The sequence below is a fragment of the Felis catus genome, chromosome A2, assembly GCF_018350175.1.
Source record: "Felis catus isolate Fca126 chromosome A2, F.catus_Fca126_mat1.0, whole genome shotgun sequence".
NCBI classification, from domain to species: domain Eukaryota; kingdom Metazoa; phylum Chordata; class Mammalia; order Carnivora; family Felidae; genus Felis; species Felis catus.
This window is the reverse complement of record NC_058369.1, coordinates 115,932,790-115,944,822: the sequence shown is the minus strand read 5'-3', so window position 1 is coordinate 115,944,822 and position 12,033 is coordinate 115,932,790. Positions and strand designations below refer to the sequence as shown.

General features: G+C 34.3%; 1 protein-coding gene across 5 annotated transcripts in view; it reads right to left on the bottom strand.

The window, feature by feature from the left end:
• STK31 (serine/threonine kinase 31) overlaps positions 1–12,033 on the bottom strand; it is a 75,727-nt gene that overhangs the window by 31,357 nt on the left and 32,337 nt on the right. For 4 of the 5 annotated variants that reach the window (XM_045052510.1, XM_006929245.5, XM_011280434.4 and 1 more), the window contains 5 exons: positions 11,340–11,462; positions 7,443–7,622; positions 5,281–5,397; positions 3,861–3,980; positions 1,140–1,271 (listed from right to left, as the gene is read on the bottom strand). In XM_045052510.1, coding sequence (XP_044908445.1) covers positions 1,140–1,271; positions 3,861–3,980; positions 5,281–5,397; positions 7,443–7,622; positions 11,340–11,462 — 672 coding nt within the window. The remainder of the gene's footprint in view (positions 1–1,139; positions 1,272–3,860; positions 3,981–5,280; positions 5,398–7,442; positions 7,623–11,339; positions 11,463–12,033) is intronic. The other variant, XM_045052508.1, reaches the window with a different exon arrangement.

The following is a 12,033-nucleotide window of genomic DNA, read 5'->3' as shown; positions in this document are numbered from 1 at the left end:
TATGTATCCTTCTGTACCTAGCACATAACAGACCCTCATAACACCCGCTGAATTAATATTTATTACTTTATTCTAACACTGATTTTTCCCAAACCTACAAAAAGGATTAAAAACTAAAGACATAAATGAACACAGATTTTTCTGGTCTCTTAATTTGCTATACATTTTCTCCAAGAAGATGACCAACTGCCATCACAAAGTAAATGTCAAGAATAGGAACAAGAATACAATTACATTCCCTGGAATTGTTTTCTACATGAGATTTGGTTTAAAAAAAAAAATGAGTAAATGTATGGTATGTCTATTAAAGGAAAGACAATGTAGGACTCACAAAGACTCCACAAAACTCCAATAATAAATTAGCCACCTTAAAAAGTACATATGTTTTCAACATTGTATTTCTCCAAAAGTTAAAAAATTTCAACTAAAAAAGCCCCCATTCCCCACAGCCCAGAATAGAATAAGAAGCTAGAAAAATCTTTAAACCATTAAATTAGTTTCACTTCAAGCCCAATTAAGTGCTCCAAAGAGGAAGAGAGACAGTTCAAGTTGGATTAAGATATAATGAGGATTCCTTTTGTCTGTAAATCAAATCCTCAAGGGAACCCAAGGAATTACAAATTTATTCAATTTCAAACCTAAAGCAGAAGGTTAGTCCAGATTAGAGTGTCTTAATTCTTCCAGTTCTATTATCATATGAAAACAACTTAGTATATTCACAAGAAATAGTTTGTCCAGCCATTAAAAACAGAGCTAACAAAAAACATCATGATCTTAAAAATACTTTAGGACAAAATTCTACCTTTAGAGGAGTACCTTGCGTTAATAGGTGTATATTATAACAGGTATTGTAACAGTCTAAACCAAAAGAATTTTTAAATTATTCTCAAGGATTTACAGTTACTAAAAACCAAGGCAGCAATATAAAATGTTTCTAAAGAACATTTAATGACATGGTAAAATGTTTACACTATTAATGTAATAATTTTACTTACATACAAAGAAAAAACATGAAATATATAAAACAAAATGTAAATAATGGTTCTCCTATTTTAAAGAATGTATGTACACATTACTTTGACGAAGCAGAGTAAAATGAGGTACACACAGAATTCAGCAAGAACCAAGAGTTTCCTTACTTCTTCCAAATTATTCTTTTCAACCAATTTCCATCTCAGTCGAGCTTTTAAATTTTTCAGTGTCTTTTTAATGGACAGCAAGTGATCCACATTGGGGCTTTTATTTAAATATTCGATAATCTGCCTCTTAAACTAAGTAAGAAAAAAAGTTATTGTATTTTCAAAACATAGACAACAACATTTATTGAAGTCACTTACTGACCATTTATTATATTTCTATTAAAATTCAACTAGTATTGAACTGAGTTCAGAATGAAATAAGAAATTCTACAATTTTCAACAAGACAATTCTACTAACTGATTTCTTAGTTACAACATTTCTTTTCAGAAGAATATCAGACCCAGCAATCAAAGTAGCAAAGGGCAAAGAAATATTTCACGCTGAGACCCACAATGAGACACATTTTGCTAGAGATGATGCAAACTGGGATTTCTAGTGAGGATGTAAACTGAAATTACCTTTCCCCAAAGTAGTTTGACAATATATATCAAGTTTCGTTTTTTTTTAATTTTTTTTAACGTTTATTTATTTTTGAGACAGAGAAAGACAGAGCATGAACAGGGGAGGGGCAGAGAGAGAGGGAGACACAGAATCTGAAACGGGCTCCAGGCTCTGAGCTGTCAGCACAGAGCCCGACGTGGGGCTTGAACTCACGGATCATGAGATCATGACCTGAGCCCAAGTCAGACACTTGACCGACTGAGCCACCCAGGCGCCCCAGTATGTATCAAGTTTTAAGAGTGTTCATTCCTTTTGGGACACCTGGGTGGCTTAGTAGACTAAGTGTACGCTCTTGATTTCAGCTGAGGTCATGATCTCCGATTTCGTGAGATACAGCCTCACATCAGGCTCCTTGACAGCACAGAGCCTGCTTGAGATTCTTTCTTTTTCCCTCTCTCCGTCCCTCCCTCTCCCTCTCTCTCTCTCTCTCATAATAAGCTCTAAAGACAAATGTTCACTCCTTTTGACTTAGTAATTAACAATTTTTGGGAATCTATCTTAAAAACACACAAAATTATGCAAAAGAGTATGTACAGTGTTATTCATGGTTAAAAAAAATTAGAAGTAACCTGAACATCTAACACAGATGAAAGGTTAAATCATGTTATACATCTATGCAAATGATGATGTTATAGTTGCTCAAAATGACAGTATAGAAGAATCATTAATCACATAGGCAATATTCATAATACACCATTAAATGAAGAAACATCTTCAAAACAACTTACAACACAGTGCAATCAATGCACAAGACATATATACATATTATATATATATATTATATATATATATTATATATATATATAATATATATATATATATCTCAGTGTGTGTGTGTATAAGTCACCATCCAAAAAGAAAATACTCTGAAACTGGCACTGATCATTAGGCAAGGGGATTATAATTGATGTTTTTACTTCTCCTTATCTTTCTGTTTTTAGCAAATTTTCTACTGTAAACTTGTATAGGCATAAAGATAACAATGGTTTTTTTTGTTTCGTCTCCATTACACTTAATTTATTTTTTTATTCTTGATTACTTATTCTACACAGACATTTAGAATAGAGCAAGGACTCATCAAGTTTAGTTGAATATTACATACCACCTCTAATTTAGTCCCACAGATGAAACCACACTAAGTTTAAACATAAGTAACATTACCACAAGTAACATTATCCATGTTCTGGATACCCATCACCAGGGAAATGTTAAACCCCAATGATACAGATTTAAACCTCAAAAGTATCATTCTAACTATAAGGTTTTTTGGTTTTGTTTTTGTTTTTTGATTTACCAAATTGGGATCTTCACAGATCCTGGCTCACAGATTTCTTTCTTTTTTGTTTTTAAAAATTTCAAGTTTTTATTTTAATTCTACTTAGTTAACACGGAGTTGTAATATTAGTTTCAGAAATAGAATTTAGTGATTTATCACTTACATAGAACACTCAGGGCTCATCACATAAGTGCTCTCCCAATACCCATCACCCATTTAGCGCATCACCCATCCACCTCCTCGCCAGCAATCCTCAATTTGCTCTCCATAGTTAAGAGTCTCTTATGGTTTGTCTCCCTCTCTTCTTTTTTCTTCCTTTCCCCTACGTTCATCTGTTTTATTTCTTAAATTCCACATGAGTGAAATCGTATGGTATTTGTCTTTCTCTGACTTATTTCACTTAGCATAATACACTGTAGCTCCATCCACACATCCATGTCATTGCAAATGGCAAAATTTCATTATTTTTGATGACTAATATTCCATTGTGTGTCTATGCATATATACACCCCCCACATCTTTACCCAGCAATTGCACTCCTAGGTATTTATACAAAGGATAGAAAAATAGGGATTCAAAGGGGCACATGTACCCTGATGTTTACAGTGGCATTATCAACAATAGTCAAATTATGGAAAGAACCCAAATGTCCAACAACTAACGAATTAATAAAGAAGATGTGGTAAAGGTTAGGTTTTAAAGAATACAAGGAAATCAAAGATTTATAACAATCAAAAAATTCAACATTTTTTATCAACTAAATTGTTGTTTCCACTGTAGGATGAATTTAATTACAAATCAGCTAACAATGGCTACACTGTTTTCCTAGCAATAATAAATAATTACCTACACACTGGATATTAAACTATTTGAAAAAAAACTTAAGTCCTAAAAAATTCAAAGCATCAATATATAAGACCAAAAAAATAAAGCATAATCCAACCTCAATACTGTCCTTGTACTTGGATTGTACTGTAGCGATAAGCCTTTCCTCTAAACGGATCTTTTGTAGTACTTGACTATATGTATTTAAAATGATCTCCTTGTCTGCATCACCTTGCTCCTAAGTGAAATAAATCATACATATGGAATTAATGACAAAAGAGTATCCAAAATAATTTAAACCTACAATAACAATGAATAAACTTTAAAATGTTGCCTTTAAGAAATTTCTATTTCAAAGTATTTATTAAACATGTATATTTTTCTAAGCAAAAGAGAGACTGATGTCAAAGATGTTCATATAGGAAATTTTGCTCCCATTACACTATTATTCCAATACCTTTCTAGAGTAGTATTAAAGGAAATCAGGGATACCACTCCATTAAATGTAGGAACTAAACAGAACTTCAACATTTTAAATTATTTTTAGAAATCATCTATTAAACACTTCTAAAATCAAGTCTGACAAAGAAGTAAGAACTTCCAGTTATAAAATAAATATGTCATGGAGATGAAAAGTACAGCACAGAAAACATAGTCAATAATACTGCAATAATGTTACAAAATAAACATACAGTGACTAAGCTTATCTTGGTGAGCACTGTGTGATGTACAGAATTGTCAAATTACTATGTTGTACACCTGAAACTAATATAATGCTATATGTTAATCATACTTCAACAATAAAATAATAAAAGTAAAGTTTGACTAAACCTTCTAAATACAGACTATTTGAGAATAGGGAAATACAGTAACATAGATGTATTTTTTAACGCTAATCTGAATAAGGTTGCAAGAGGTAAAAAAGAAATAAGTAAAATGAACAACATAACCAATGAAACTTTTGTAAGCAGCCTGAAAAACTGGGAAGGAGTCCCAGTAAGCAATAATAACATAAGGAGTTATACTAATTTCTAACTTGGCACAGCAATAGAGAACATACACAGTACCTAAAGGAAGATACTAATCAGTCTTGTGTATATACTTCGAAAGCTCTCCCAGATTTTATTTCAATTTTTCACAAATTCTAAAGAGTCTTTCTCTTTGAGTATGATAAACCCAAGAATCAAATGACCCAGAAAGCTGATACACTCAGATTAAGAAGAATTTTCCTAGAATTTTTCCTAGAATTAATTTCCTAGGAGTTTTCCTAGAATTAAACATTAGGCTTTATTTTTAATGTGAAAAGTCCTATTAAATGAAAATATTACTCTGTGGTAGAATAAGAGTTTGCATTGTTCTTGGACTAGAACTTGGATTAGAACTTGACAAGGTTAAAAAAAAAAAAAAAGAACTTGACAGTGTTACTATTTTAAATAGGTCTATAAGAAGAAAACTAAGATCAGTCTTCATACTTTCTAAATAGCAAGAGAAACTATATTGCTTCAAAGGAAGCAATAATAAAGACTAACATTACTCACAATCAGAGAGAGCTCCAGCTCTTTGCAGACACTTGACTCAGTCTTCTCTAGGATTTCATCAATAACACCAATTGTGTCTTCAGAAGTTAGTGGTTCTTCCACAGAGAGATCGAAAGCCTCATTTGCAAAAAATTAAAACATGAAATATCTCATTTAATTATTTCAATTAGTATTCTGTCCTTATACCTAGAACAGAGCATTAGCCTATGCACTGCGCAATATGGCGGAAATAAGGATACACAAGAAAGATAAACTACCCTCACAAAACTTACACATCAAAGAAGAAAAGGTAAGGGGCACCAGGGTGGCTCAGTCAGTTAAGCATCTAACTCTTGATTTTGGGTCAGGTCATGATCTCACAGTTCGTGAGACTGAGCCCCCACGCTGGGCTGTGCAGACTGCTTGGGATTCTCTCTCTCCCTGTGTCTCTGCCCCTCCCCTGCTCACATCCACATTCTCACTCTCAAAATAAATAGACATTAAAAAAAAAAAGTACACACATATTACACACTAAATACAGATTTTTTTTTAACATAATCTGTGGTTAAGAGACAGAAGAGGACAATACAGAGGAAAAGTATGAAAAAAAACAAACAGAAATAAGACCAAGATTTGGGGGGAGGGGGGAAAGTAAAAGAAGCAGTCTGACTAAAAGCTGGTAGGAATCTTGGGGCACCTGGGTGGCTCAGTCAGTTAAGTGACCAACTCTCAATTTCAGCTCAGGTCATGATCTTACAGTCCATCTCATGAGATGGAGCCCATCAGGCTCCATGTTGAGGGTGGAGCCTGCTTAAGATTCTCGCTTCCTCTGCCCCTCCCCCAACTGCATGTACACACACGCATGCACACACATGCTTTCACACTATCTAAAACAAAAAACAAAAAACTGGTAGGAACCTTAAGTGCTCAGGTGAAAAGTTAAAAGCTGATAAACAGTAAGCAGACAATGTCAGGCCTTTCAAATAAAAAAGGCCTTTAATTATACCTACTATTTGGTGGTGACCTGCTAAGTATTTAGCAATCTGGAGATTAAAAATTAAAGATTAAACCCAGATGACTTCCATCTCATTAGGAAAACAAAGGTATTTTCTATCAGGAAATAGACTTTATTAAAATAAAGTGTTAAACAGAATAAAATCAAGGGCCCAAATTATAGAATATAAAGGTCATAACTAGTCACTTTGATTTCAGAGATTCAGATATGTGATTATGGAGATATGGATTTGGGATATGGAAATGAAAGAAAAGGGTAAGTGAGAGTTAACCTAAGCAGAGACACAATGCTCATCGATAATATAAGAAGATAAAGAAATAACTTAGTTATACTAATATATCTACTAAGAAGTGCCAAAAATGAAGAGTTCTGGAAGTAGCTGGAGATTAAAGACTTTTTTTTCCAAAACAAAGCTAGAAATGCATGTTTGTAAATCATTCACACAGATAAATGCCACCACGGATATCCCTGCCCTTGCTGAGAAGGTTGTAAAGCAGACAGAAGAACAGAAAAAACAGAGAATCAGTATCAAAATGAGGCTGAAATTTAATTAGGTTTCTGAGTTCATTATACAAAACCATATGCCCCCATAGCTTTTAGAAAATTACATGGTGTTTTTACAGTAATAAATAAGAACTAAAAAGAATGATACACAAAACACCTTTTGTAATATCTAGTATCAACTAAGACTAGTGTTCTTCACTTATTTCAGATATCTTTAAGATATTTAAGATCTCTAGAACGGAAAAGATTTAAACACTGCCAAACAATTCACATATTTTAAGCATGACTAGTCAGTCAACTAATGTTAAAACACGTCTTGCTAAAAAGGAAACTAAACGAAGAGAAAGCTCTACTACCCTCTAAAACACATGTATATACAGTTACACTACAGCTATAGAATATACACTACAACTTGTAATAAATTCCAATAATACTGTCTTATACCCACAACAGCTTACTGAAGCTGTTTTCATATATACTCCTAGAGAATAGAAATATGTAGGTCCCTCACTCCTTCACCCCAGCCCTGTTCTCCTCAATCCCTTTCCTCCTTTTTCCCTCAGAAAAGTAGTAAATTATATTTGAAAAATTATTCCTAAAAAGCCCACATTCCCTGGTTTATGCTGCAACACCAACACCACCACTGGGCAGGAGCTCTTATTACCTTCACAGTGTTCTGGAACCATCCTACAAGACATTGTAGAGAAACCTCTGTTTCACTTCTAACACTGGTGAACTCCTCTCTTTTACCACACTTCCAGTCATAAAATTTCTTAAGTATTTCTTCAGAGTTCACCCCTTCTTTGGCCTTTCCATATACTGCCTCTAAAGAGGTTGACAAATCCTACAGAAAGATATTTCTGTTTATTAAAGTTTAGTAACTTCATATTAGGATTCAAACACTATATTATAATCTATGAGACATAAAAGTAGTATGTTGAATCCCTATCCTTGAGAATCTTATAAATAAAACTTAGAAAAGTTAGGTATGAAAGCATAAAACTACGTAGAAGGTGATTTACTTGGACTATAATAGTGTAAGTTAGACAATTCTATTAAGGAAGAGACTGAACATATACATGTACTTAAAAAGCATTTTTAAAAGGACTAGATGAGACCTTAGAGCCTAGTTGCTCTCTCTAGGAATCAAACTCTAAAAATGTTGCTGAGGGGCACCTGGGTGACTCAGTTAGTTGAGCATCCAACTCTTGATTTCGGCTCAGGTCATGATCTCAGGATCATGAGACTGAGTCCCACCTTGGGCTCCATGCTCAGTGTGGAGCCTGCTTGGGATTTTCTCTCTCTCTCCCTCTGCCCCTTTCCCCACTCATGCTCTGTCTCTTTCTCTCTCTCTCAATTTTTAAAAAAAAAATTTTTTTTAAATTAGAAATGTCACTGAAGCAAGAGGAAAACTTAAAAGGTCCCAGAAATTTTTATCACAAAACTCTTAAGAAACCTTTGGAAAGACAGAAGACAGTTGGTGCTTAGCAAATAATGAATATAATCACTGCAAAGTGGGAAAAAACCTGCACTGCAACAGAAAATAGCATGTAGGAAAAGAAAACCTTCTTCATATGCCCTTCTCTCTCACACCGGAAAGCAGAAGTACAAAACAAGAAGCAATGGGTTTATACAAGTACAGTATAGGAACCTAGATGAGGCAAAAACTGATAACCAGTACAGAAAAGTTGCCCACTCCTAAACACTTTTCTTCTCTTTTCCCATGAATACCTGGTAGCATTTACACCCAAGGGTAGTAGCCCTGGAAAACAGTAGTTAGTGGCTGAGGCAGAGGGACTGGGAGGTCCACTGAACAGTAAGATCCTCTACAAGAAAAGCCAACAGGAAGTATCTGAACCCAGATTGTAACCCTAGAAGCTCTGACAAACTATCCCATCCTATTCCCTAAACCACCCGAAGTCTTTTAAGTTATGGTCCAAACTTTCACCTCTTCCTAGGACCCCTCTACCACCCTATCCCATACCTACAAAATAGCACAAAACTAAGACAGCTTATAGTTTTCAAAGGGAATATAAGATCTTTGAAGGGAGGTTCAGAGGAGGGTGAAATGTGTGAATAAAACAAGAACTCTGAAAGAAATATAACAAATTAAGTCATCTTATAAAAAGGAAAGTCACAAACTCAAAACAAGCATAACAAATACTCTCAACAAAAAGAAATATTGAAAATACAAAGCGAAACCAATTATTTACAAACAAAAACCAACTGAAGTTATTAAGAATAAAAAAATAATCTTTGAAATAAATAACACAATGGGTTGGCTAAGCTGCAAAAAGGATACAGCTAGAGAACCAATTAATGAGCTAGATGGTTAAGTCAAGGATTCCTCAGATACCTCCAAAAAGACACAGAAAAGGATAAAAAAAAAAAAAACAGAAAAAAATGGATTAACAATTAAAATATGTAGAGAACATTCTGTTAGATCTCCATTTAACAGAAGTCTCAGAATGAGAAAAAGTAAATGGGGGGAAAGGAGGAATAGTTATCAAATATTTATCAAATATTTCCTAGAGTTAAAGAAAGATATAAAACCCCAGACTAAATTGACTCAGATTAAATCTAAACTTAAATATGTTTAGTGCAATTTAAGGAACAAAGTCAAGGGCAAATGTTAAAGTTTCCAGTGAGGGAAAAGGTCACAGAACAAAAGGCAGACTGATACCAACAACAATGGAAATAAGAAAACAACGGATTACTGTTGTCAAAAGCTTGAAGGAAAAATGGGCGTTGGACCTAATATTTTATAGCCAACTAAACAAATGTTTAAAGTGCCTAAATGTAAGCAATTATTTTAGTGTTTAAATAAGATATCCTGAGACATTTAATACCTCACAAAAATCAACCACACAAAGACATCTTTGAAAGCACTCTTAGAGAAAATACTTTCATACACAGAGAAAAATCAAAAGATACCAACAATTTATAAAACAAGAATGAGGCGATAACTCTAAAGTTTTTTTATCTGAGTTATCCTATACAATACCCATAACACTCTGTGCCTAAAATCCTAAACAACTGTGGTTGTTCGGTTACCCGATCTGGGAAAGGGAAATTCAGAGGAGGAAGACACACCACAGGCAAGTGAGAATGTTCTAAGATATAGGGGGAGAAGGTAGAAAAGGAGGGAAAAAAAAGAATCCATGATAAAAATACAAAATAATTACAGAAATAAGTTCTATTAAAACAGTAATTACAAATACATAAATCAAGTTACCCATCAAAAGATAATTTTATACATTAGATTCTTTTAAAAAATGATCCATTAGTTGGGGCACCTACATGGCTTAGTCAGTTAAGCCTCCGACCTTTGATTTCAGCTCAGGTCATGACACAGCTCATGCGTTTGAGCCCCACATCAGGTTCTGCACTAACAGTGTGCAGCCTGCTTGGGATTCTCTCTCTCTCCCTCTTTCTCTGCCCCTCCCCGGCTCAAGCGCTCGCGCGCGCGCGCGCGCGCGCTCTCTCTCTCTCTCTCTCTCTCTCTCTCAAAATCAGTAAACTTCAAAAAAAAAAAATGAGCCATTAGCATGTTGTCTAAGAAAGACATTTAATTTAAAACAAAGGATGGGAAAAAGGAAAGATCTACAAAGCAATTATTAACCAAAAAAACAGGTGGAATAGGAATTTTTAAAGGAAACAATATTTTAACACCACAAGGGAAAAACAAAGTTATATAGTGGTTAAAAAGAAAACCAAGTTTAAGGGCATCTGGGTGGCTCAGTTGGCTAAGCATTTGAGTCTGGCTCAGGTCACAATTTCATGGTTTGTGGGTTTGAGCCCAGTGTCAGGCTCTGTGCTGACAGCTTGGAGCCTGGAGCCTGCTTCAGATTCTGTGTCTCCCTCTCTCTCTCTGCCTCTCTCTCTCTCTCTCAAAAACGAATAAGCATTAAAAAAAATTTTTTTAATAAATAAATAAACATCCTGGAGTTAAATGAAGAAATGCTGAGGACTTTCAGAGAAAAATTTTAAACATCATTAAAGGAGACAATAAAAAAAAAAAAAGATCTGAATAAGTGAGGAGAAAAATTATGTTAATAGGTAGAATGATAATACTGTCATGCCCGTTCACTCCAAATTAAAGTCATTGCTAGGATGGAGGGAAAGGGCTGAAGACAAAGTTCCATAACATCCTATAGCTATTATACTCTAGCTCCTAATCCTGGATCTTAAAAGCCCTAAAACTCAAGGATCAGGACTCTTGTAACTCTTGACGTGACCCTACCAGATTTTCTGCTAAAAACAGGGATTCACATGCCTGCTACTGCTTCTGTCTCTATGAGCTTTCCCAGTGAATGCTGCTCTAGCAAGCATGATGTGTCTGACCATTTTACCTTATTTGCAAGATAGACACACGCACATATATATAAATATTAAATAAATAAATGTAAAATTTTAATTCTATTAAAAAAATCAGAATTCATCAAAGAAGACAAGAGAAAATTTAGCAGCCATCAGTACTATCTGAGGTCTCTCGGCTCATTTCACCTCTCAAATGATAAACGTATTTTAATGTATATATAATGTATTTTTGAATTCTAACCTGCAATGTTTTCAAGCGTTTATTAAGAGGTAACTCATCTACTTCCAGAATAAAAACTTCTACTGCCATGTTCAGCTTCTGTTGCACTTCATTTCTTTTGGCAATCAAAATACTCACTTCATTCTGGAAAAAGAAAACAAAGAATAACCGTCATTAATACATCAGGTTTTTTTTTTTTTTTTACATACTGACCTATATTAAAAAAAATGATCTCTTAAAGTGAATAAAATTTAACATTATAGGAGCGCCTGGATGGCTCAGTTGATTAAGCATCCCACTCTTGGTTTTGGCTCAGATCATGATCTCACAGTTTCATGAGTTCAAGCCCCAGGTTGCACTCTGCACTGACAATGCAGAGCCTGCTTGGGATTCTGTCTCCCTCTCTCTCTGCCCATCCTTACTTGCACTGTCTCTGTCTCTCTCAAAATAAATTAATTTTAAGAAATTTAACATTACATTCTTCAAACACAGTAGCCTTTAAGACAAATCTCTCAAAAACAAACAAAAAAAGACAAATATATCTCTCCTGAGATCGCCAAACTCACAGAGTTCTTTCCCTTAATTAGAAATAAGATATTTAACAATCCTAATTTTTCCTGTTATTTGTGCAACAATGAAATTTTTGTTTTTCTTAAGAAAATTATACAAGTTCTATTATTACATACTACCTCCCTCCTACTCCCATTCCACCCTC